The following is a 26,360-nucleotide window of genomic DNA, read 5'->3' on the forward strand; positions in this document are numbered from 1 at the left end:
GACATCCAGCCAACTTAATACAACTGTGGGAAGCATTGGAGTCAACATGGGCTAGCATCCCTGTGAAACGCTTTCGACACCTTGTAGAGTCCCTGCCCCGATGAATTGAGTCTGTTCTGAGGGGAAAATGGGGTGCAACTCAATATTAGGAAGGTGTACCTAATGTTTAGTAAACTCAGTGTATATTTCATGAGGTAATATGAAAAACAAGTGAAAATATCTTGATACCATCTTGCGAACTTCCTCAATGCATTTTTGCACAATTCTAGGAAGTTCTTTACTGCAAATGGATATTCCATATGCCTGTTTCATTGTCATGGCGATGAAGAAGAGAAGCCACAGCAAAACAGTTAGAAGAGTGTCAGTTCTCTGTCTCCTCAGCATGGCATGGGCCCACTCTTTCACAGGAGCTTCAGATCAGTAGAGAAGTAGCTTAAAATTAAGATAACTCTTTTAAAATCCTCCATTGTTTTGGGATTCAGCATATTGTCCATGTCAACTGCAGCCTTCTTAGTGACACTACATCTCCTGTGTCCTGGGAAGAAGCAGTAGAGATGAGGCAAGACTCCAGCTATGTGCCTCCTTCTTAGCCAGTAGGCTCCCCACTTTTGGATGAGGGGTAAAACACTCTGTCTTCTATCTTCCTGGTGACTTATTATGCAGCATCTCTCTTGTGTGTCCTGGAAAGCAGCCCAGCAGAAGAGATGAGGCAAGCCGTCAGCATCTGCCTCCTTTTTCTTGTCTAGGCTCCTCACTGTTGAGAGAGTAACTGTTTAAGTGAACAATGATTATGGAGAGAATATTACTGTCATTTATGTAAGCGATGTCATACATCATTCAGCGCTGATTATAAAGGGTCATTTTTTATTTATTCTGTGCAATTCACATTTTGTTAATCTATGTAACCTACTTGAAAAAATAAATACAATTTAAAAGGGGAACAAGGCTGCCATGGAAATTGGAACGTTCTTGAGAAATAACCTTTGTTTTATATGGATGTATGCCTAATAGTAAGCCATTGTCAATTCCCGTCTATGGTTACTTTGCTAACTGCTCACTGTCAGTTAAGAACTGTCACCCTATGTTTACATATTATTGATTTCGTACATAAAAATTATTTGTTTGCAAATGCAACTGGGCCATGTAAATAATTGTTAGGCTACTCATTTTGAATCCACCGGTGGCACCTTGTGTGACCATAAAAGTCTGTGTGCGACCATGCACCGTAAAATTATTTAGTTGCAAAGGTTACTGGCCTGCCATACACCTTAAGGCTCATTTAAAGTTTGTCTATCAACATGTCTGTGGACAGTTGTTGCAGTGACATCATGAACATTCTATAGTCGTCCAACATCAAACTTATCGTTGTCGTCATGAAAAAGTATAAACACAAAAACGACAGGCTGCATGACAACAGCAGCCTGATGGTCCAAAATAGTATAACTGCTGTACTTTAACACCAAGAAACCCATCCTTTTAAAAAGGAATGAAATATATGTCAATCTAGCAAACCAGGCAACTTTCTAAAGAATGTTTTGATTATTTTCTAGCTTGGTAGCTAGCCAGTTCAAATAATGACCATATCATAGCTGACAACGTCTTAGCTTTAGCAAATCATTTATTCATTATTACAGGGAAAATAAACTCACAACAAGATCATTACTTACAAGTTAATGGCGAGCTAATTACAGAAAACTGCTTGCAGTTGTGAGTGTGACGAAATAAAAGCAGGGAATTCTAATCGGGATGCTGGCCTTCTAGGCAGAGTTGCAAAGAAAAAGCCATATCTCAGATTGGCCAATAAAAAGAACAGATATTGGACAGAGGAAATCTGCCAAGAAGGCCAGCATCCCGGAGTCACGCTGTTATGTGAAGGGAGTAGTACACAGCGTTGTACGAGATCTTCAGTTTCTTGGCAATTTCTTGCATGGACTAGCCTTCATTTCTCAGAACAAGAATAGACTGACAAGTTTCAGAAGAAAGTGCCTTGTTTCTGGCCATTTTGGGCCTGTAATCGAACCCACAAATGCTGATGCTCCAGATACTCAACTAGTCTATTGCTTTTTTAATCAGAACAGTTTTCAGTTGTGCTAACATAATTGCAAAAAGGTTTTCAATTAGCCTTTTAAAATGATCAACTTGGATTAGCTAACACAACGGGCCATTGGAACACAGGATAATGGGCCTCTGTACACCTATGTAGATATTCCACTAAAAATCTGCCCTTTCCAGCTACAATAGTCAAGCACAACTGTATTTCCAGCTACAATAGTCAATTTCTACACTGTATTTCTGATCAATTTGATGCTATTTTAATGGACAAAAAATGTGCTTTTCTTTAAAAACAAGGACATTTCTAAGTGACCTCAAACTTTTGAATGGTAGTGTACATATTACCTCAATTACCTTGACTAATCTGTACCCCTGCACATTGACTCGGTGCTGGTACCCCCTGTATACAGCCTTGTTATTGTTATTTTATAATTTTTTTATTTCGTTTATTTCGTAAATATTTTCTTAACTCTTATTTTTCTTAAAACTGCATTGTTGGTTAGGGGCTTGTAAATAAGCATTTCACGGTAAGGTCTACACAGTGGCGACCCGTCATTCAGGGCTGTTCTGAGCCCCACCTGTTTAGCAAAAACTATGTACAGTACCAGTCAAAAGTTTGGACATACCTACTCATTCAAGGGTTTTTCTTTATTTTTACTATTTTCTACATTTTAAAATAATAGCGAAGACATCAAAACTATGAAATAAAACATATGGAATCACGTAGTAACCCCCAAAAAATGTAACAAATCAAAATATATTTTAGATTTGAGATTCTTCAAAGTAGCCACCCTTTGCCTTAATGACAGCTTTGCACACTCTTGGCAAAAAAATCGAATAAAATTGTTGCCTGCTTGGATGTTATTTTGGCATTAATACGTGTCACATATCAGTTTGCAAACAATGTAAAAAATAATGATAATTGAGTTAATAAAGTCCCATACAAACATGAAATGTAATATTTCTGTTAAAATGTTTTACATGGGGTATTGTGTGTAGATTGATGAGGGAAAAAGTCTACTTAATCAATTTTATAATAAGGCTGTAACATAACAAAATGTGGAAAAAGTCAAGGGGTCTGAATACTTTCCGAATGCACTGTGTGTTGTGTAGTAAGCTGTTAGCTGTTGGTGGTGTATATGTAGCCTATTGTAAGAGCTTTCATTGTCTGCTTATATGCCCCCTTTATTAATTCTATAGTTCTGACTTAGTGTACAGGGAGAATACTGTAAGAACGACCCATGTTCTGAATTCTATGTTTCAAAGGTACTGAACAAAGAGTTATATTGACTACGTCCGTCCTAGCTCGCTCATTAATATCTTAATTGAAATTACGGATGGCCTCTTATCCGCTCATCGTCCCCTTATGCCATAGTTTGTACATCTCAGTTGTCAGTAGAAAGCACATTTGTTAAAGCAAGTCAGACATATCAGCTATGTATTTAAACAAGGCAGTAAATGAGGCTGAATGAATTGTTTCGCTGCCAGACAAGACTCTGCTGATAGCCAGGTGTAGCAGCATTAAGGATTCACTCCATGGTGCTGAAAAGAAAGCTCTGCTGTTGGGACAGCTTTATGTAGGTCCTAACAGTTTGTGGGCACCATTTGTTACCGTTATAGTGTAATTAATGTATTGTTTAGTGTTGTGTTGTTTAGTGGCTTTGCTGGCATGCATCTCCCCAAATATCTTTGAGTTTGCCCCACCAAGATTTACATGATAAAATCGCCACTGGGACTACACCTTTTGTATTCAGCGCATGTGACAAATACAATTTGATTTGAACAATACCCTACTGTTTTTGTAGTGCTATTACATTGTGAAATGTTGCGCAAAAAGAATATATTTTGTTCTCTTCCTCCCCTTTTCCCCTTCTACTCAGAGTGCACAGGGAGAAGCAGGGGCAGAGCAAACATTTTAATGCAGAAATCAGGACGCTACTGACCAAATCATGGTTTTAGCTGCCCTCAAAAATAGACAGTTTTGAGTGAAGTGACCAACTAGAATTTGTATCTCGCACGGATGCGACCACATCCAAGCGTGGAAGTGGAATTTCCACCTCTCCAGTGTGTCTACCAGCTCACTCACGGTTGTTACTTATGTTTAAGTCCTAGTGCTTATTTGACTCATTATCTGAAAGGATTTAAGGATTAGTTTATGAGTCGATTGACACAGTAACATAATAAAAAAGTTGGCCACCAGGTTTGCCCACATCTCAGGAGGGATTTTGTCCCACTCCTCTTTGCAGATCTTCTCCAAGTCATTAAGGTTTCGAGGCTGACGTTTGGCAACTCGAACCTTCAGCTCCCTCCACACCATCACGAAGCTGCTTGGCGATGGTCTTGTAGCCCATTCCAGCCTTGTGTTGGTCTACAATCTTGTCCCTGACATCCTTGGAGAGCTCATTGGTGTTGGCCATGGTGGAGAGTTTGGAATCTGATTGATTGATTGCTTCTGTGGACAGGTGTCTTTTATACAGGTAACAAGATGAGATTAGGAGCACTCCCTTTAAGAGTGTGCTCCTAATCTCAGCTCGTTACCTGTATAAAAGACACCTGGGAGCCATAAATCTTTCTGATTGAGAGGGGGTCAAATACTTATTTCCCTCATTAAAGTACAAATCAATTTATAACATTTTTGACATGCGTTTTTCAGGATTTTTTGTTGTTGTTATTCTGTCTCTCACTGTTCAAATAAACCTACCATTAAAATTATAGACTGATCATTTCTTTGTCAGTGGGCAAACGTACAAAATCAGCAGTGGATCAAATACTTTTTTCCCTCACTGTACCTATCTCTGCTCTCCTGTGTCTGACTTCACTGCCACCAGTTCCCGCAACCCTTACAGACCCCCACAAGTGTCAGGGGACCTATCTGAAGGTAACCGGTTCAGGTAAAAAGAATTGTATGAAAGTAGTTTTGTGCCTACCCAAAAAAGGGGTTAAATAAGTGTAAAAACTAAAAATATATACATATATACATATATATGTATATATACATATATGTTGGACGCACCTAGTCATTCAAGGGTTTTCTTTATTTTGTACTATTTTCTACATTGTAGAATAATAGCGAAGACATCAAAACTACGAAATAACACATATGGATTCATGAAGTAACTAAAAAAGTGTTAAACAAATCTAAATCTAAGTACATTTTAGATTATAGATTATTTAAAGTAGCCACACTTTCAAAACATTTTTTTTTCTCCCAAACCATCTCAATTGGGTCGAGGTCGGGTGATTGTGGAGGCCAGATCATCTGATGCAGCACTACATCACTCTCCTTCTTGGTCAAATAGCCCTTACACAACCTGGGGGTGTTTTGGGTCATTGTCCTGTTGAAAAACAAATGATAGCCCCACTAAGCGCAAACCAGATGGGATGGCGTATCGCTGTCGTAACCATGCTGTGCCTTGAATTCTAAATAAATCACTGACAGTGTCACCAGCAAAGCACCCCTACACCACCACACCTCCTCCTCCATGCTTCACAGTGGGAACCACACATACGGAGATCATCCATTCACCTACTCTGCGTCTCACAAAGACACGGTGGTTGGAACCCAAAATCTCTAATTTTGACTCATCAGACCAAAGAACAGATTTTCAATGGTCTAATGTGCATTTTGGGATTTAGGATTTTTTTAGGATACTGAATACCTGTTGCGAAAGCAACAGCTACTCTTCCTGGGGTCCACACTAAACATGAAACATGACATAATACAAGGTAATGCCAAGTAATTTAGTCTCCTCAACCTGTTCAACAGCCACACCATTCATTACCAGATTCAGGTGAGGTCAGCCTTCCCTGTAGCTCAGTTGGTAGAGCATGGTGTTTGCAACGCCAGGGTTGTGGGTTCGATTCCCACGGGGGGCCAGCACAGGGAAAAAAAAAAAAAGAAAAATGTATGAAATTGTATGAAATGTATGCATTCACTACTGTAAGTCGCTCTGGATAAGAGCGTCTGCTAAATGACTAAAATGTAAATGTAAAATGTCTAGAAATTAAGGAATGATTTGTACCAAATACAATGCTCTTAGTTTTAGAGATGTTCAGGACCAGTTTATAACTGGCCACCCATTCCAAAACAGACTGCAAGTCTTTGGTAAGGGTTTCAGTGACTTCATTAGCTGTGGTTGCTGATGCGTATATGGTTGAATCATCAGCATACATGGACACACATGCTTTGTTTAACCTGTTTAGGATAGGGGGCAGTATTTTCACGGCCGGATAAAAAAACGTACCCGATTTAATCTGGTTATTACTCCTGCTCAGAAACTAGAATATGCATATAATTGTTTGATTTGGATAGAAAACACCCTAAAGTTTCTAAAACTGTTTGAATGGTGTCTGTGAGTATAACAGAACTCATATGGCAGGCCAAAACCTGAGAAGATTGCATACAGGAAGTGGCCTCTCTGACCATTTCTTGGCATTCTATAGCCTCTTTATGGAAAATAGAGGATCTCTGCTGTAACGTGACATTTTCTAAGGCTCCCATAGGGTCTCAGAAGGCGCCAGAACGGGGAATGATGACTCTGCAGTTCCTGGGTGAAAAACAGTAGCGCATTTGGATAGTGGTCGATCTCAGAACAATGAAACGGGTGCGCACGTGCACGTGCACGTGAAGAGTGCATTTTACATTTTCAGTCTTTGAACGAAAACGACGTCTCCCGGTCGGAATATTATCGCTATTTTACGAGAAAAATCGCATAAAAATTGATTTTAAACAGCGTTTGACATGCTTCAAAGTACGGTAATGGAATATTTTGAAATTTTTTGTCACGATACGCGCCGGCGCGTCACCCTTCGGATAGTGTCTTGAACGCAAGAACAAAACACCGCTATTTGGATATAACTATGGATTATTTGGAACCAAAACAACATTGGGTGTAAAGTAGAAGTCCTGGGAGTGCATTCTGACGAAGAACAGCAAAGGTAATCCAATTTTTCCTATAGTAAATCTGAGTTTGGTGAGTGCCAAACTTGGTGAGTGTCAAAATAGCTAGCCATGATGGCCGGGCTATCTACTCAGAATATTGCAAAATGTGCTTTCACCGAAAAGCTATTTTAAAATCTGACACCGCGATTGCATAAAGGAGTTCTGTATCTATAATTCTTAAAATAATTGTTATGTTTTTTGTGAACGTTTATCGTGAGTAATTTAGTAAATTCACCGGAAGTTTCGGTGGGTATGCTAGTTCTGAACGTCACATGCTAATGTAAAAAGCTGGTTTTTGATATAAATATGAACTTGATTGAACAAAACATGCATGTATTGTATAACATAATGTCCTAGGAGTGTCATCTGATGAAGATCATCAAAGGTTAGTGCTGCATTTAGCTGTGGTTTTGGTTTTTGTGACATTATATGTTAGCTTGAAAAATGGGTGTGTGATTATTTCTGGCTGGGTACTCTCCTGACATAATCTAATGTTTTGCTTTCGTTGTAAAGCCTTTTTGAAATCGGACAATGTGGTTAGATAAAGGAGAGTCTTGTCTTTAAAATGGTGTAAAAGAGTCATATGTTTGAAAAATTGAAGTTTTGGGATTTTTGAGGAGTTTGTAATTTGCGCCACGCCCTATCATTGGATATTGGAGCGGTTAATGCCAGTGGCAGGTCATTGGTAAAAATAGAAAAGAGTGGAGGGCCTAGAGAGCTGCCCTGCGGTACTCCACACTTTACATGTTTGACACTTCGATTAACTTCTCTGGGAAATGGGGGCAGTATTGAGTAGCTTGGATGAATGAGGTGCCCAGAGTAAACTGCCTGCTACTCAGGCCCAAAAGCTAGAATATGCATATAATTAGTAGATTTGGATAGAAAACACTCTGAAGTTTCTACAGCTGTTTGAATGATGTCTGTGAGTATAACATAACTCATATGGCAGGCAAAAACCTGAGAACAAATCCAACCAGGAAGTGGGAAATCTGAGGTTTGTAGTTTTTCAAGTGACTGCCTATCCAATATACAGTGTCTGTTGGGTCATATTGCACTTCCTAAGGCTTCAACTAGATGTCAACAGTCTTTAGAACGTTGTTTCAGGCTTCTACTGTGAATGGGAAGAGAATGAGAGCTGTTGGAATCAGGTGTCTGGCAGTAGGCCATCTTCTCAGTCACGCGCACGGGCGTGAGCACGAGCTCCCTTCTCTTTCCTTTATGAAGTCAAAGGAATTGTCCGGTTGGAAAATTATTGAAGACTTATGATAAAAACATCCTAAAGATTGATTTTATACATCGTTTGACATGTTTCTACGAACTGTAATGTAACTATTTGGACTTTTCGTCTGGACTAAACGGGCGCTCTTGTGAATTTGGAATGCTGGACTAAACGCGCAAACAAAAAGGAGGTATTTGGAGATAAAGATGAACTTTATTGAAACAAAACAAATATTTATTGTGGAACTGGGATTCCTGGGAGTGCATTCCGATGAAGATCATCAAAGGTAAGTGAATATTTATAATGCTATTTCTGACTTTTGTTGACTCCACAAGATGGCGGGTATCTGTATGGCTTGTTTTGGTGACTGAGCGCTGTACTCAGATTATTGCAAAGTGTGCTTTCGCCGTAAAGCTTTTTTGAAATCTGACACAGCGGTTGCATTAAGGAGATGTTTATCTTTAATTCTATGCATAACAGTTGTATATTTTATCAACATTTATGATGAGTATTTCTGTAAATTGATGTGCTCATTCACCGGACGTTTTGGAGGCAAAACATTTCTGAACATTACACGTCAATGTAAAATGGGTTTTTTGGATATAAATATGAACTTTATCGAGCAAAACATACATGTATTGTGTAACATGAAGTCCTATGAGTGCCATCTGATGAAGATCATAAAAGGTTAGTGATTCATTTTAGCTGTATTTCTGGTTTTTGTGACGTCTCTCCTTGCTTGGAAAATGGCTGTGTGGTTTTTCTTGTCTAGGTGCTGTCCTAACACAATCTAATGGTATGCTTTCGCCGTAAAGCCTTTTTGAAATCGGACACTGTGGTTGGATTAACGAGAAGTTTATCTTTAAAATGGTGTATAATAATGTATAATAATAATGTGTGAGAAATTTGAATTATGAGATTGTTGTTTTGAATTTGGTGCTCTGCTATTTCACTGGCTGTTGGCGGGGTGGGACGCTAGTAGTAGCACATTTCCCAGAGAGATTAAAGAAAACCCTTTGAGTTCTATTAGATAGATAGCTCTGAATCCACGATATGGCAGAGGTTGAAAAGCAATAACACACATGTTTTTTCAACAACAGGTTATGGTGGCCGGTTGTGGCCTGATATCATTCTCATATATTAAAATAGCATACCAAAAAACATAAATGGATAGCATATGATCATAGATACAATTTGGCTACATAAGCCTACAAACATTTGCAATAGCAAAATCACAAGAATGGCTTCAGATCAAAGTCTACATTGAGACCGAAGGGAGCAAGGGTCTTTAATAACCTCAACCAGATTACAGGCACTGGTTACAGTAAGAAGCTTCCTCTTGAGCAGACAGCTTGATGAAAACCAGTCAATATTCAGGTCCCCAAGAAAGTAGACCTCTCTGTTTACATCACATACACTATCAAGCATTTCACACATATTATTTAGATACTGACTGTTAGCACTTGGTGGCCTATAGCAACACCCCAAAAGAAAAGGCTTTAGATGCGCCAAGTAAACCTGCAACCACAACACTTCAATACCACTTGACATAAGATCTTCTCTAAACATTACAGGGATATGGCTCTGCCGTAAGCATTTCTGTCTCTTCTATAGATGTTATATCCTTGTATTGCTCAGAAATGGTTAATAGATGAATGTTATCTGATGTTAGCAAGTTATTGATTTCATGAACCTTATTTCTAAGGCTACATATATCAATATGAGCTATTTTCGGCCCTTCCCTGGGTAGCTTATCAGAGATAGATATAATATGGAAAAGAGCAAACAAAGCAAGAGAAAAAAATATACATTCAGCAGTCCATTAATCAATTGGTGTGTCTGTGTTGGGGGGTTGAAGCTGCAAACCCATAGGCTCTCTCATCCCTTCCAGGCTTCTGGGAGGGAAGGTCGACAATGAGCCTGTCATAGTGGACGTAAGCAATGTCCCCACGCGCTCTGGCAGCTTTCCATTGCTCGTGTTTCTGAAGCTGGTAACTCTAATGAACTTATCCTCGACGGTAGAGGTAACTCTGGGTCTTCCTTTCCTGTGGTGGTCCTCATGAGAGCCAGTTTCATCATAGCGCTTGATGGTTTTTGCAATTGCACTTGAAAAAACGTTCAATGTTCTTGAAATGTTCCAGATTGACTGACCTTCATGCCTTAAAATAATGATGGACTGTCGTTTATCTTTGCTTATTTGAGCTGTTCTTGTAATAATATGGACTTGGTCTTTTACCAAATAGGGCTATCTTCTGTATACCACCCCTATCTTGTCACAACACAACTGATTGGCTCAAACACATTAACAAGGAAAGAAATTCCACAAATTAACTTTTTACAAGGCACACCTGTAAATAGAAATCCATTCCAGGTGACTACCTCATGAAGCTGGTTGAGAGAATGCAAAGCTGTCATCAAGGCAAAGGGTGGCTACTTTGAAGAATCACAAATATGAAATATATTTTGATTTGTTTAACACTTTTTTGGCTACTACATGATTCATATGTTTTATTTCATAGTTTTGATGTCTTCACTATCATTCTATAATGTAGAAAACAGTAAAAACAAAGAAAAACCCTGGAATGAGTAGGTGTCCAAACGTTTGACTGGTACTGTATATATATATATATATATATATATATATATATATATATATATATATATATATATATATACACACACACACACACACACACACACACACACACACACACATACACTACGTTCAAAAGTTTGGGGTCACTTAGAAATGTCCTTGTTTTTTTAAAGAAAAGCCATTTTATGTCCATTAAAATAACATGAAATTGATCAGAAATACAGTGTAGACATTGTTAATGTTGTAAATTACTATTGTAGCTGGAAACGGCAGATTTTTACGACACCGGACGTTCCCATTTTCCCTGATTAGTATGTGCATATAGGTGCCCTCTGTCCCCCCTTGTCCTTGTCGGTTATTGTTCCATGTCCGTTGGTCTTGTGAGCACCTGTGCTCTGTTTCGGCTTTGGTACTACGCGTTATTGTGCTCTTGTTATTACGGGTCTCGTCCTGTGTATATATATTCGAGGTTTACACCTCGCTCTTTGTTTGGGTTACAGCCTTGTGTTATATTTTACGTGTTTGTTTTTGGTTTCGTCCCCGTCATGTTCACGACATGCGCTATCTTGGGTGAAGTAAATAAAAAGCATATTTCGTATTCCTGCGCCTGTCTCCTATCATTTATACAACGTGACAGGGTCCTACAATTCTAAATCAAAAAATAAATAAATAAACACATAACAATCTAATAATAAAAAGAGCAAGTCGTAAAAGTTAGTTAAAAGCCCTCATTTTTATTTAGAACACTTTTGCAGCCCAAAGGACACTTACTAACCATCAGCAAGCTCCCCAAATCTCCACTTGCGCCACACGGTCCGCGTGGCTCCAAGTCTCCTCTGGACTGGGTCGAGAAGTGTAGGGTGTAGGGTGTGTTCGTAAATTCAGTCTGGCTCCGATTTCAAAGCACTCTTGTCGGAGTGTGCCAGAGCGCAGAATAACTGGCGAATTTACGAACGCGCAACACCCGTTGAATATGACCATTGTCAGTAAAAACGTTGCAGAAAAATGTAGCCTAATTAAATTGCTGGCAAGTTAGCGTGACTGCCGTTGTGAGGTCAGAACGTTCAGATCAACCCTACTACTCAGCGTGAGCATCCAGTTTCAGTGTGCGCCCTGAACAATCCGAGAGCGAAGGCTCTGAATTTACGAGTGCACTCTGGCACTCCAGAGTTAATTTATGAACACCATACCTGACTTGGGAGCAAAATGATGTTATAATGAAATTGACATGATGTAACAGTAGTGTACTAGGGAGCGAGGGGCGAGTTGCCCCCAACACAGTCATCCAACATATTACTACTTTGTTCAAAAATGATCTAAAACTTGTTTTATTTATCTTATTAAGGCTTTCCTGCTTGTATATCTTTTCAACATTTCACAAAATCGTTTTGTTGAAATATCTCCCAAAGTTGTAGTAGTGAAGAAAATCGATTTTCTGAGATCCTCCCGCAGCTTAGAATCTAATAGGATAGATATGTAAGCAATGTCTGGACTGGCATGGTCGTTATTGCACTTTGAACATTCACCTGAAAGCGTGTGCTACCAGGGCTAAATAAACACCACAGGATTCATGAAATCTATTTTACGGGAAATTATTGCCTAGTTAAATACATCAAAAATATGAATCTCATACAGCCTAGCCTACTGTAAAAGGAAGTCACCGCGCGATTTATGCAAAGAAGATAGTTCCGTTTTTTCAGTGTCATTTGGGATAGGTACTCAAAAGAAATACAACATTATTCTCTATTACAGTAGGCTACTGGTTCACACATATTGCAGTAACTTACCCGGACATGGTAAATCAGCTTGGAAGGCTACTGACGTTTGCACCATATGTAGGAACAAAGTGAAAACAAAAGTAATTCCGTCAAGCAGATGAGTTGATCTAGGACACTTTAAAATCCACAGTTGAAGTTCAAATTGTGTAGCTAAAATCTATAATATTTGTACTGCAACAAAATCGTGAAATTTCAAATACTCAAATGTTACACTCAGAGCGTAGCCTAGAGAGTCCAACCCAAACACAGCCCCAGTTCTTTATTAGTGATGTGCAGTTCGCGAACGATTTTTTTTTTTTGAACGCTACTTTTTATACTGACTCGAGAGTCATGATTCATTTTTCTTATTGAATCGTTCATTTTAGTCGTTCGTTTAATTCTACAGCAGGATTAATGACTCAAATGAACGAAATGAGTCGAAAGATTTATTTTGACTGAACGAGTCAAAAAGATCCGAGTCAGTAAAAAGAGCCGAGCTTCCATCACTATTCTTCATAATCATTCACCCACTTCCGATCGACCTTGACACAGGCACGTCGATCAGGTCCAGGGAACGATTTTTCTTCGGAAAAGTAGGCATAGAAAAATTGGCATTCAGTGTTAATAACTATGTTTTCTAGGATATTGACTAATCAATAATAGGTATACTTGGAGGATTTATACAGGAGACAGACAACATCAAAGGGTCTTCAATATTTTTATTATTATTGGAGTACAAATAACTGAAATACACATAAGTAATAAACACAGTAGTTGTTTGAGTCTTTTGACCACAGGAGCTCACACAATTTCAAAACTGATATTTAAATACGGTACTTAAAAAAGTAGCTAGGTCTATACTATCAAAATGAGACACAGTAGCCTGAAGACACTGTGTTGTACAGCAATAAAAATGTGCCTTGAATTCTAAATAAATCACTGACAGTGTCACCAGCAAAGCACCCCTACACCACCACACCTCCTCCTCCATGCTTCACAGTGGGAACCACACATACGGAGATCATCCATTCACCTACTCTGCGTCTCACAAAGACACGGTGGTTGGAACCCAAAATCTCTAATTTTGACTCATCAGACCAAAGAACAGATTTTCAATGGTCTAATGTGCATTTTGGGATTTTGGATTTTTTTAGGATACTGAATACCTGTTGCGAAAGCAACAGCTACTCTTCCTGGGGTCCACACTAAACATGAAACATGACATAATACAGAACATCAATAGACAAGAACAGCTCAAGGACAGAACTACATACATTTTTTTTAAAGGCATATGTAGCCTACATATCAATGCACACACAAACTATCTAGGTCAAATAGGGGCGAGCCGTTGTGCTGTGAGGTGTTGCTTTATCTTTTTTTAAAACCAGGTTTGCTGTTTATTTGAGCAATATGAGATGGAAGGAAGTCCCATGCAATAAGGGCTCTATATAATACTGTACGCTTTCTTGAATTTGTTCTGGATTTGGGGACTGTGAAAAGACACCTGGTGGCATGTCTGGTGGGGTAGGTGTGTCTGTCAGAGCTGTGTGTAAGTTGACTACACAAACAATTTGGGATTTCCAAGACATTAATGTTTCTTATAAGAAGAAGTGATGCAGTCAGTCTCTCCTGAACTCTTAGCCAAGAGAGTGTAAGGATCTATGTGTAGCTGGTGCAGAGGAGTCAGGCGCAGGACAACAGAGATGAGTAGATAAAAGCAACTTTACTCAATGTCATCAATATACAAGAGAATTACCAAGCCCACAATACGGACCACAATACAACAAACAATCACTCACAAACAAACATGGGGAACAGAGGGTTAAATAATAAACAGGTAATTGGGTGAGTGAAACCAGGTGTGTAAGACTAAGACAAAACAAATGGAAAATGAAAAGTGGATCGGCGGTGGCTAGAAGGCCGGTGACGTCGACCGAAGAACGCCGCCCAAACAAGGAGAGGGACCGACTTCGGGGGAAGTCGTGACAGACAGACTGACATGCATAGTATTTATATCAGCCCTCTGATTACAATGAAGAACAAAACGTGCCGCTCTGTTCTGGGCCAGCTGCAGCTTAACTAGGTTTTTCCTTGCAGCACTGGACCACACGACTGGACAATAATCAAGATTAGGCAACACTAGAGCCTGCAGATCTTTCCTTTTGGAGTGTGGTGTCAAAAATGCAGAGCATCTCTTTATTACAAACAGACCTCTCCCCATCTGACCAACCATTGAATCTATATGTTTTAACCATGACAGTTTACAATCTAAGGTAATGCCAAGTAATTTAGTCTCCTCAACCTGTTCAACAGCCACACCATTCATTACCAGATTCAGGTGAGGTCTAGAAATTAAGGAATGATTTGTACCAAATACAATGCTCTTAGTTTTAGAGATGTTCAGGACCAGTTTATAACTGGCCACCCATTCCAAAACAGACTGCAAGTCTTTGGTAAGGGTTTCAGTGACTTCATTAGCTGTGGTTGCTGATGCGTATATGGTTGAATCATCAGCATACATGGACACACATGCTTTGTTTAACCTGTTTAGGATAGGGGGCAGTATTTTCACGGCCGGATAAAAAAACGTACCCGATTTAATCTGGTTATTACTCCTGCTCAGAAACTAGAATATGCATATAATTGTTTGATTTGGATAGAAAACACCCTAAAGTTTCTAAAACTGTTTGAATGGTGTCTGTGAGTATAACAGAACTCATATGGCAGGCCAAAACCTGAGAAGATTGCATACAGGAAGTGGCCTCTCTGACCATTTCTTGGCATTCTATAGCCTCTTTATGGAAAATAGAGGATCTCTGCTGTAACGTGACATTTTCTAAGGCTCCCATAGGGTCTCAGAAGGCGCCAGAACGGGGAATGATGACTCTGCAGTTCCTGGGTGAAAAACAGTAGCGCATTTGGATAGTGGTCGATCTCAGAACAATGAAACGGGTGCGCACGTGCACGTGCACGTGAAGAGTGCATTTTACATTTTCAGTCTTTGAACGAAAACGACGTCTCCCGGTCGGAATATTATCGCTATTTTACGAGAAAAATCGCATAAAAATTGATTTTAAACAGCGTTTGACATGCTTCAAAGTACGGTAATGGAATATTTTGAATTTTTTTGTCACGATACGCGCCGGCGCGTCACCCTTCGGATAGTGTCTTGAACGCAAGAACAAAACACCGCTATTTGGATATAACTATGGATTATTTGGAACCAAAACAACATTGGGTGTAAAGTAGAAGTCCTGGGAGTGCATTCTGACGAAGAACAGCAAAGGTAATCCAATTTTTCCTATAGTAAATCTGAGTTTGGTGAGTGCCAAACTTGGTGAGTGTCAAAATAGCTAGCCATGATGGCCGGGCTATCTACTCAGAATATTGCAAAATGTGCTTTCACCGAAAAGCTATTTTAAAATCTGTCACCGCGATTGCATAAAGGAGTTCTGTATCTATAATTCTTAAAATAATTGTTATGTTTTTTGTGAACGTTTATCGTGAGTAATTTAGTAAATTCACCGGAAGTTTCGGTGGGTATGCTAGTTCTGAACGTCACATGCTAATGTAAAAAGCTGGTTTTTGATATAAATATGAACTTGATTGAACAAAACATGCATGTATTGTATAACATAATGTCCTAGGAGTGTCATCTGATGAAGATCATCAAAGGTTAGTGCTGCATTTAGCTGTGGTTTTGGTTTTTGTGACATTATATGTTAGCTTGAAAAATGGGTGTGTGATTATTTCTGGCTGGGTACTCTCCTGACATAATCTAATGTTTTGCTTTCGTTGTAAAGCCTTTTTGAAATCGGACAATGTGGTTAGATAAAGGAGAGTCTTGTCTTTAAAATGGTGTAAAAGAGTCATATGTTTGAAAAATTGAAGTTTTGGGATTTTTGAGGAGTTTGTAATTTGCGCCACGCCCTATCATTGGATATTGGAGCGGTGTTCCGCTAGCGGAACATCTAGATGTAATAGGTTAATGCCAGTGGCAGGTCATTGGTAAAAATAGAAAAGAGTGGAGGGCCTAGAGAGCTGCCCTGCGGTACTCCACACTTTACATGTTTGACACTTCGATTAACTTCTCTGGGAAATGGGGGCAGTATTGAGTAGCTTGGATGAATGAGGTGCCCAGAGTAAACTGCCTGCTACTCAGGCCCAAAAGCTAGAATATGCATATAATTAGTAGATTTGGATAGAAAACACTCTGAAGTTTCTACAGCTGTTTGAATGATGTCTGTGAGTATAACATAACTCATATGGCAGGCAAAAACCTGAGAACAAATCCAACCAGGAAGTGGGAAATCTGAGGTTTGTAGTTTTTCAAGTGACTGCCTATCCAATATACAGTGTCTGTTGGGTCATATTGCACTTCCTAAGGCTTCAACTAGATGTCAACAGTCTTTAGAACGTTGTTTCAGGCTTCTACTGTGAATGGGAAGAGAATGAGAGCTGTTGGAATCAGGTGTCTGGCAGTAGGCCATCTTCTCAGTCACGCGCACGGGCGTGAGCACGAGCTCCCTTCTCTTTCCTTTATGAAGTCAAAGGAATTGTCCGGTTGGAAAATTATTGAAGACTTATGATAAAAACATCCTAAAGATTGATTTTATACATCGTTTGACATGTTTCTACGAACTGTAATGTAACTATTTGGACTTTTCGTCTGGACTAAACGGGCGCTCTTGTGAATTTGGAATGCTGGACTAAACGCGCAAACAAAAAGGAGGTATTTGGAGATAAAGATGAACTTTATTGAAACAAAACAAATATTTATTGTGGAACTGGGATTCCTGGGAGTGCATTCCGATGAAGATCATCAAAGGTAAGTGAATATTTATAATGCTATTTCTGACTTTTGTTGACTCCACAAGATGGCGGGTATCTGTATGGCTTGTTTTGGTGACTGAGCGCTGTACTCAGATTATTGCAAAGTGTGCTTTCGCCGTAAAGCTTTTTTGAAATCTGACACAGCGGTTGCATTAAGGAGATGTTTATCTTTAATTCTATGCATAACAGTTGTATATTTTATCAACATTTATGATGAGTATTTCTGTAAATTGATGTGCTCATTCACCGGACGTTTTGGAGGCAAAACATTTCTGAACATTACACGTCAATGTAAAATGGGTTTTTTGGATATAAATATGAACTTTATCGAGCAAAACATACATGTATTGTGTAACATGAAGTCCTATGAGTGCCATCTGATGAAGATCATAAAAGGTTAGTGATTCATTTTAGCTGTATTTCTGGTTTTTGTGACGTCTCTCCTTGCTTGGAAAATGGCTGTGTGGTTTTTCTTGTCTAGGTGCTGTCCTAACACAATCTAATGGTATGCTTTCGCCGTAAAGCCTTTTTGAAATCGGACACTGTGGTTGGATTAACGAGAAGTTTATCTTTAAAATGGTGTATAATAATGTATAATAATAATGTGTGAGAAATTTGAATTATGAGATTGTTGTTTTGAATTTGGTGCTCTGCTATTTCACTGGCTGTTGGCGGGGTGGGACGCTAGTAGTAGCACATTTCCCAGAGAGATTAAAGAAAACCCTTTGAGTTCTATTAGATAGATAGCTCTGAATCCACGATATGGCAGAGGTTGAAAAGCAATAACACACATGTTTTTTCAACAACAGGTTATGGTGGCCGGTTGTGGCCTGATATCATTCTCATATATTAAAATAGCATACCAAAAAACATAAATGGATAGCATATGATCATAGATACAATTTGGCTACATAAGCCTACAAACATTTGCAATAGCAAAATCACAAGAATGGCTTCAGATCAAAGTCTACATTGAGACCGAAGGGAGCAAGGGTCTTTAATAACCTCAACCAGATTACAGGCACTGGTTACAGTAAGAAGCTTCCTCTTGAGCAGACAGCTTGATGAAAACCAGTCAATATTCAGGTCCCCAAGAAAGTAGACCTCTCTGTTTACATCACATACACTATCAAGCATTTCACACATATTATTTAGATACTGACTGTTAGCACTTGGTGGCCTATAGCAACACCCCAAAAGAAAAGGCTTTAGATGCGCCAAGTAAACCTGCAACCACAACACTTCAATACCACTTGACATAAGATCTTCTCTAAACATTACAGGGATATGGCTCTGCCGTAAGCATTTCTGTCTCTTCTATAGATGTTATATCCTTGTATTGCTCAGAAATGGTTAATAGATGAATGTTATCTGATGTTAGCAAGTTATTGATTTCATGAACCTTATTTCTAAGGCTACATATATCAATATGAGCTATTTTCGGCCCTTCCCTGGGTAGCTTATCAGAGATAGATATAATATGGAAAAGAGCAAACAAAGCAAGAGAAAAAAATATACATTCAGCAGTCCATTAATCAATTGGTGTGTCTGTGTTGGGGGGTTGAAGCTGCAAACCCATAGGCTCTCTCATCCCTTCCAGGCTTCTGGGAGGGAAGGTCGACAATGAGCCTGTCATAGTGGACGTAAGCAATGTCCCCACGCGCTCTGGCAGCTTTCCATTGCTCGTGTTTCTGAAGCTGGTAACTCTAATGAACTTATCCTCGACGGTAGAGGTAACTCTGGGTCTTCCTTTCCTGTGGTGGTCCTCATGAGAGCCAGTTTCATCATAGCGCTTGATGGTTTTTGCAATTGCACTTGAAAAAACGTTCAATGTTCTTGAAATGTTCCAGATTGACTGACCTTCATGCCTTAAAATAATGATGGACTGTCGTTTATCTTTGCTTATTTGAGCTGTTCTTGTAATAATATGGACTTGGTCTTTTACCAAATAGGGCTATCTTCTGTATACCACCCCTATCTTGTCACAACACAACTGATTGGCTCAAACACATTAACAAGGAAAGAAATTCCACAAATTAACTTTTTACAAGGCACACCTGTAAATAGAAATCCATTCCAGGTGACTACCTCATGAAGCTGGTTGAGAGAATGCAAAGCTGTCATCAAGGCAAAGGGTGGCTACTTTGAAGAATCACAAATATGAAATATATTTTGATTTGTTTAACACTTTTTTGGCTACTACATGATTCATATGTTTTATTTCATAGTTTTGATGTCTTCACTATCATTCAGATTTAGATGCACTATTGTAAAGTGGTTGTTCCACTGGATATTATAGGTGAATGCACCAATTTGTAAGTCGCTCTGGATAAGAGCGTCTGCTAAATGACTAAAATGTAAAATGTAAATGTATAATGTAGAAAACAGTAAAAACAAAGAAAAACCCTGGAATGAGTAGGTGTCCAAACGTTTGACTGGTACTGTATATATATATATATATATATATATATATATATATATATATATACACACACACACACACACACACTACGTTCAAAAGTTTGGGGTCACTTAGAAATGTCCTTGTTTTTTTAAAGAAAAGCCATTTTATGTCCATTAAAATAACATGAAATTGATCAGAAATACAGTGTAGACATTGTTAATGTTGTAAATTACTATTGTAGCTGGAAACGGCAGATTTTTACGACACCGGAAGTTCCCATTTTCCCTGATTAGTATGTGCATATAGGTGCCCTCTGTCCCCCCTTGTCCTTGTCGGTTATTGTTCCATGTCCGTTGGTCTTGTGAGCACCTGTGCTCTGTTTCGGCTTTGGTACTACGCGTTATTGTGCTCTTGTTATTACGGGTCTCGTCCTGTGTATATATATTCGAGGTTTACACCTCGCTCTTTGTTTGGGTTACAGCCTTGTGTTATATTTTACGTGTTTGTTTTTGGTTTCGTCCCCGTCATGTTCACGACATGCGCTATCTTGGGTGAAGTAAATAAAAAGCATATTTCGTATTCCTGCGCCTGTCTCCTATCATTTATACAACGTGACAGGGTCCTACAATTCTAAATCAAATAATAAACAAATAAACACATAACCATCTAATAATAAAAAGAGCAAGTCGTAAAAGTTAGTTAAAAGCCCTCATTTTTATTTAGAACACTTTTGCAGCCCAAAGGACACTTACTAACCATCAGCAAGCTCCGCAAATCTCCACTTGCGCCACACGGTCCGCGTGGCTCCAAGTCTCCTCTGGACTGGGTCGAGAAGTGTAGGGTGTAGGGTGTGTTCGTAAATTCAGTCTGGCTCCGATTTCAAAACACTCTTGTCGGAGTGTGCCAGAGCGCAGAATAACTGGCGAATTTACGAACGCGCAACACCCGTTGAATATGACCGTTGTCAGTAAAAACGTTGCAGAAAAATGTAGCCTAATTAAATTGCTGGCAAGTTAGCGTGACTGCCGTTGTGAGGTCAGAACGTTCAGATCAACCCTACTACTCTGCGTGAGCATCCAGTTTCAGTGTGCGCCCTGAACAATCCGAGAGCGAAGGCTCTGAATTTACGAGTGCACTCTGGCACTCCAGAGTTAATTTATGAACACCATACCTGACTTGGGAGCAAAATGATGTTATAATGAAATTGACATGATGTAACAGTAGTGTACTAGGGAGCGAGGGGCGAGTTGCCCCCAACACAGTCATCCAACATATTACTACTTTGTTCAAAAATGATCTAAAACTTGTTTTATTTATCTTATTAAGGCTTTCCTGCTTGTATATCTTTTCAACATTTCACAAAATCGTTTTGTTGAAATATCTCCCAAAGTTGTAGTAGTGAAGAAAATCGATTTTCTGAGATCCTCCCGCAGCTTAGAATCTAATAGGATAGATATGTAAGCAATGCCTGGACTGGCATGGTCGTTATTGCACTTTGAACATTCACCTGAAAGCGTGTGCTACCAGGGCTAAATAAACACCACAGGATTCATGAAATCTATTTTACGGGAAATTATTGCCTAGTTAAATACATCAAAAATATGAATCTCATACAGCCTAGCCTACTGTAAAAGGAAGTCACCGCGCGATTTATGCAAAGAAGATAGTTCCGTTTTTTCAGTGTCATTTGGGATAGGTACTCAAAAGAAATGCAACATTATTCTCTATTACAGTAGGCTACTGGTTCACACATATTGCAGTAATTTACCCGGACATGGTAAATCAGCTTGGAAGGCTACTGACGTTTGCACCATATGTAGGAACAAAGTGAAAACAAAAGTAATTCCGTCAAGAAGCAGATGAGTTGATCTAGGACACTTTAAAATCCACAGTTGAAGTTCAAATTGTGTAGCTAAAATCTATAATATTTGTACTGCAACAAAATCGTGAAATTTCAAATACTCAAATGTTACACTCAGAGCGTAGCCTAGAGAGTCCAACCCAAACACAGCCCCAGTTCTTTATTAGTGATGTGCAGTTCGCGAACGAATTTTGTTTTTGAACGCTACTTTTTATACTGACTCGAGAGTCATGATTCATTTTTCTTATTGAATCGTTCATTTTAGTCGTTCGTTTAATTCTACAGCAGGATTAATGACTCAAATGAACGAAATGAGTCGAAAGATTTATTTTGACTGAACGAGTCGAAAAGATCCGAGTCAGTAAAAAGAGCCGAGCTTCCATCACTATTCTTCATAATCATTCACCCACTTCCGATCGACCTTGACACAGGCACGTCGATCAGGTCCAGGGAACGATTTTCCTTCGGAAAAGTAGGCATAGAAAAATTGGCATTCAGTGTTAATAACTATGTTTTCTAGGATATTGACTAATCAATAATAGGTATACTTGGAGGATTTATACAGGAGACAGACAACATCAAAGGGTCTTTAATATTTTTATTATTATTGGAGTACAAATAACTGAAATACACATAAGTAATAAACACAGTAGTTGTTTGAGTCTTTTGACCACAGGAGCTCACACAATTTCAAAACTGATATTTAAATACGGTACTTAAAAAAGTAGCTAGGTCTATACTATCAAAATGGGACACAGTAGCCTGAAGACACTGTGTTGTACAGCAATAAAAATGCATGTGAATGACTCACAACATACATTTTCTTACACTTTGTTTTCCCTGAAATTTGTTGCCCTTATTTTCAGCTCTTATGTAACCAAATAAATCATATTTTTGAATCACTGATAAAACTACATAGGTTAGAACACATAATATAATGATTTGGTGTGAAATAAAATCTACCTTCACAGATACGTCTTAACACACACAGCTGTCAGGTGTGTGCGTACTGGTAGCGAAGTCAGGTGCAGGAGAGCAGAGATTTGTGAACAGGAGCACACTTTATTGAGGCAAAAGTGCAAAACGCACAAAACAGTCACAAGAATTATGTTTAACAATAAACATCTTCGTGAAATACCACGGAAAAAACAAACCAGTCTGGCGCGTTAACAATAAACACGTAACACAAACAATCTTTCACAAAGACATGATGGGGACAGAGGAATAAATACATGTAGATTGATTGGGGAATGAAAACCAGGTGTGCAGGGAACAAGACAAAACAAATGGATACACGAAAAATGGAGTGGCGATGGCTAGAAAGCCAGTGACGTCCACCGCCGAACGCCACCCGAACAAGGAGAGGAGCCGACTTCGTCGGAAGTCGTGACAACAGCTGAGGACATTGTGCAAAATAAAGACATAAAATTAAGTGCCAGAAATGCAGACAAAATAAGACTACTTCATAAATAAAAGAAAATAATTGACAGTTTTCACCATGCCAGCCACAAGCACAAACACAGGAGTTTGGTAAACAATACATTGTTTTTTGTTTAACAGAATTTATTTGGAAAGAACAAACAAGAACAAAAAGACTAATAAAAACGACACCGGAAAAGACATTTGTCTGTGGGTTCAGTCGGTGTCCTGTTGGACAGTGATGTAGGTGGCCGGACGGTGGTACGTGGAGTTGGTTGCAGAATCCCTGACATTGTCAGATTGTCATCTGGAAGAACAGGTGATTCAGTCTACTGTCCAATTAAGTCTAATGTAATTCATTACCTTATGACCTGGAGTTATATCTCATAGGATCTATATGAACACCACTGTTTCAGGGTAAAGTGCCTATTTAGACTTTCACTGAGGCATAAGGCACCTTGGAGGAGGTCCCCCAATCGCAGCCCCTCACAGCCTCTTGCAGTTCTGGGGAACAGGAAGGGTGAGGTTGCAGGCATTGATGCTGACCCTCCGTCTGCCCTGGCTGTCTACCACAGGGGCTAAGGTCTGGCTCAAGCTAACCTGGGTGTTGCTGAAGGAAGTGATTCGTCCACTGCCAGCAATCTGCAGGTTCACTGTGGTAGCATAGCTAGTCTTTAGAGTCCTTCTGTCTGCCTGCATTGAGGAGGTGTCCTCTGGCTTTGGCTCACTCCTGTGAGGGTACTGGATGGGCGTGCCCATGTCTGGGGCTGGGGAGGCCCGAGGCACATAGGCACAGATCAGGCGGCTCCGGCAACTGTCCTCCCCAAGGTCTGGGTCACCCCACTCATCCTGAGGCCAGACAGGGGAGGTTGGAGCGCTCCGGTCAGGGCTGTCTCCACTGTCATACTTGGTCAGGAGTTCTCGTACGTCGGGCCAGGCAATGCTGGTGAAGTGTTGCCCGCCGTGGTTGCTCTTCCCAGGGGCCAGTCTGACAGGGGACAAGGCGCCGGGGCTGAGGCAGGATGGGGAGCCGCTGTTGGAGCCGCTGTAGGAGCCACTGTTGGAGTAGGATCCCCCTCGGGGGCTCATCAGCCCAGACTCCTGCTCCGCACCCACAGCCCTGCGCCTTCCGCTCTCTCCCCATGACCTTCTCCCATTCTTGACTGGGCTGGGTGGTCGGTCAGCCAGGCTGAAGAAGGGCAGGCTGCTCCCCTTGGTCCTCCGCAGGTTCTGAGAAGGGGTTGGAGAGCATGAGGAGAAACCAGATGGGGGAGGGGAGGCGGTGCTGTAGCTTCTCTGAATGGACGGGGAGGGGGATAAGCCATCTCTCCATGTGGGTGAGGCTATGGAGGAGGGAGGGAATGCCAATTTGGCATTCCGCGGCTGAGGAGCGGCGACTCCCCACACATTGGCAGGAACCCCGATGGGCGGAGGGGAGGTAATACGAGGGGAGATGATGCCTGAGGAGCAGGCTGAGGAGGCCCTGGAGAGCTCCAGGGAGAGGCCCAGGTGGTTGAAGGGGCTAGCCCCTCCTGCCCGGGTGCTTCTAGGGTTGGGGGGCTTGTTCATCAGAGGGCCTGTATGATTCTGGACAGGGGGTGGGGAGCAGATCCTGCTGAATGGAGATGGGGAGTGAGAGGGGGACTGCACTCGTGAGCTGGGCTCTGAGGCAGAGAAGGGCCTTGCCACTCTGTTGGAAGTGTGAGTAGAACCACTCCAAAGAGAATCATGGGGATGGGGTATACTATTGGCACTCGCTAACGGTGGCTTCCGGTGATTCACGGCCAATCCTCCGCTAGTGGTGTTGTTGTTGTTGTTGCTATTTCCATTCAAACCAATATAACGTGGCTGGTCTAGGGCAACAGGCCTGGGGGAGGCAGAGGAAGAGGCGGTTTGATGCAGGCTGACTGGGGGGGCTGGGGAGACTGAGTGCTGGCTGCGGTATGGTGGGGGGGACAGGGCTGGGGATAGGGATGCGCATGGGCTGGAGCGAAGTGAAGTAGACCGGAGAGGGGAAGGGGGACACTGAGGGGGGCCGCTAGGGCCAGGGGAGAGTTTGGGGGAGGGAGACCTCATCCTGAGTGGGGATGCAGTGGGAGCGGGAGCCAGAGGGACTGGACTATCTGGGGGAGGGGTGGCCTGGTCCTGGAGGCGAGCGTTCTTCTTGGCCAGACTCTGGCTGATGGACTGGCTGATGCAGAAGGCAGCCAGGGACTTGGTCAAGGCAGAAGGGGTGGGAGAGGAGCAGGGGAGTCCCCTGATTGGGGAGGGAGAGCGATGGTGGAGACTGGGGCTGAAGGCGGAGGGGGGCTTGGCATCCATGGGATGGCCGATACCTGGAGGCAGGGTGGCTGATCTCTCCAGTGAAGACTGGGAGGAAGGTTGTCTGATGGGGGACAACCCTGAGGCGTGGATGGATGGGACTGAAGGATCCTGGCCTGGCTCTCTGGACTTCAGTGGAGCAGGTGGTAGTCTATAACCAAAGGAAAGAGAAGAGGAAATTAATGGACTTGATTAATCAGTCCCTCCAGGATTCCGCGATGGCAACATTTTGAGCAAAATCAACAATTTCACACATAATATGCAAGGGCTTGCAAATTTGACCAATCACTGCACTATCTCCACATAAAACAGCCAAATCATCGCAATATTATCGCATAAAACTGACCCATCAGTGCAGTACAAAAAGAGGGCTCGGAATTTCAACCAATCACTGCATAATATGGATCAATCAAGCCACACGTCAACAACAAAAAGATCCTCGTCAGTGCATTTTCACTACAAATTCGATTAAATCACTGCATATTGCCATGCAAAATATCACAAAAAATCCCGACGAAATCCTGGAGGGACTGATTAATGCCACAACACTGGCTTGAGGAGAAGCAGGATTGAGAGGAGAGGACTGCAGGCAGCGATAGCTCAGTCTCGTGTATATAAACTACTTTGACAGTCCGTGTGTCACAGGCGTCGAAATGAGTAGACCAAAGCGCAGCCTGTATAGTGCTCATATTTAAACTTTTAATGAAGACACTCGAACCAAAACAATAAAACGACTGACAACAGTTCTGTAAGGTACACTGACAAAACGGAAAACAACTACCCACAAACAACAAAGGAAAAACAGGCTGCCTAAGTATGGCTTCCAATCAGAGACAATGATAGACACCTGCCTCTGATTGGAAACCATACCCGGCCAAAACATAGAACACAAAACATAGAATGCCCACCCACCTATCACACCCTGGCCTAGCTAAACAGAGAAAACACAGCTCTC

The 26,360-nt window shown here is 40.8% G+C and overlaps 2 protein-coding genes across 4 annotated transcripts in view; both read right to left on the reverse strand.

Annotated features, from left to right (window-relative positions):
- Positions 1 to 12,955, reverse strand: part of LOC106580769 (interleukin 15, like) — a 29,204-nt gene extending 16,249 nt beyond the window's left edge. The window contains exons 1-2 of the mRNA XM_082966095.1: positions 12,597 to 12,955; positions 229 to 754 (exon numbers count right to left, since the gene is read on the reverse strand). Coding sequence (XP_082822221.1) covers positions 229 to 384 — 156 coding nt within the window. The 5' untranslated portion in view covers positions 385 to 754; positions 12,597 to 12,955. The remainder of the gene's footprint in view (positions 1 to 228; positions 755 to 12,596) is intronic.
- A 9,290-nt stretch (positions 12,956 to 22,245) lies between these two features.
- Positions 22,246 to 26,360, reverse strand: part of LOC106580770 (pleckstrin homology domain-containing family G member 1) — an 86,869-nt gene continuing 82,754 nt past the window's right edge. For all 3 annotated transcript variants that reach the window (XM_082966502.1, XM_082966500.1, XM_082966501.1), the window contains one exon: positions 22,246 to 25,556. In XM_082966502.1, the coding sequence (XP_082822628.1) occupies positions 23,570 to 25,556 (1,987 nt within the window). In that variant the 3' untranslated portion in view covers positions 22,246 to 23,569. The remainder of the gene's footprint in view (positions 25,557 to 26,360) is intronic.

This window comes from Salmo salar, chromosome 20 (assembly GCF_965601325.2).
Source record: "Salmo salar chromosome 20, fSalSal1, whole genome shotgun sequence".
Taxonomy (NCBI): Eukaryota; Metazoa; Chordata; class Actinopteri; order Salmoniformes; family Salmonidae; genus Salmo; species Salmo salar.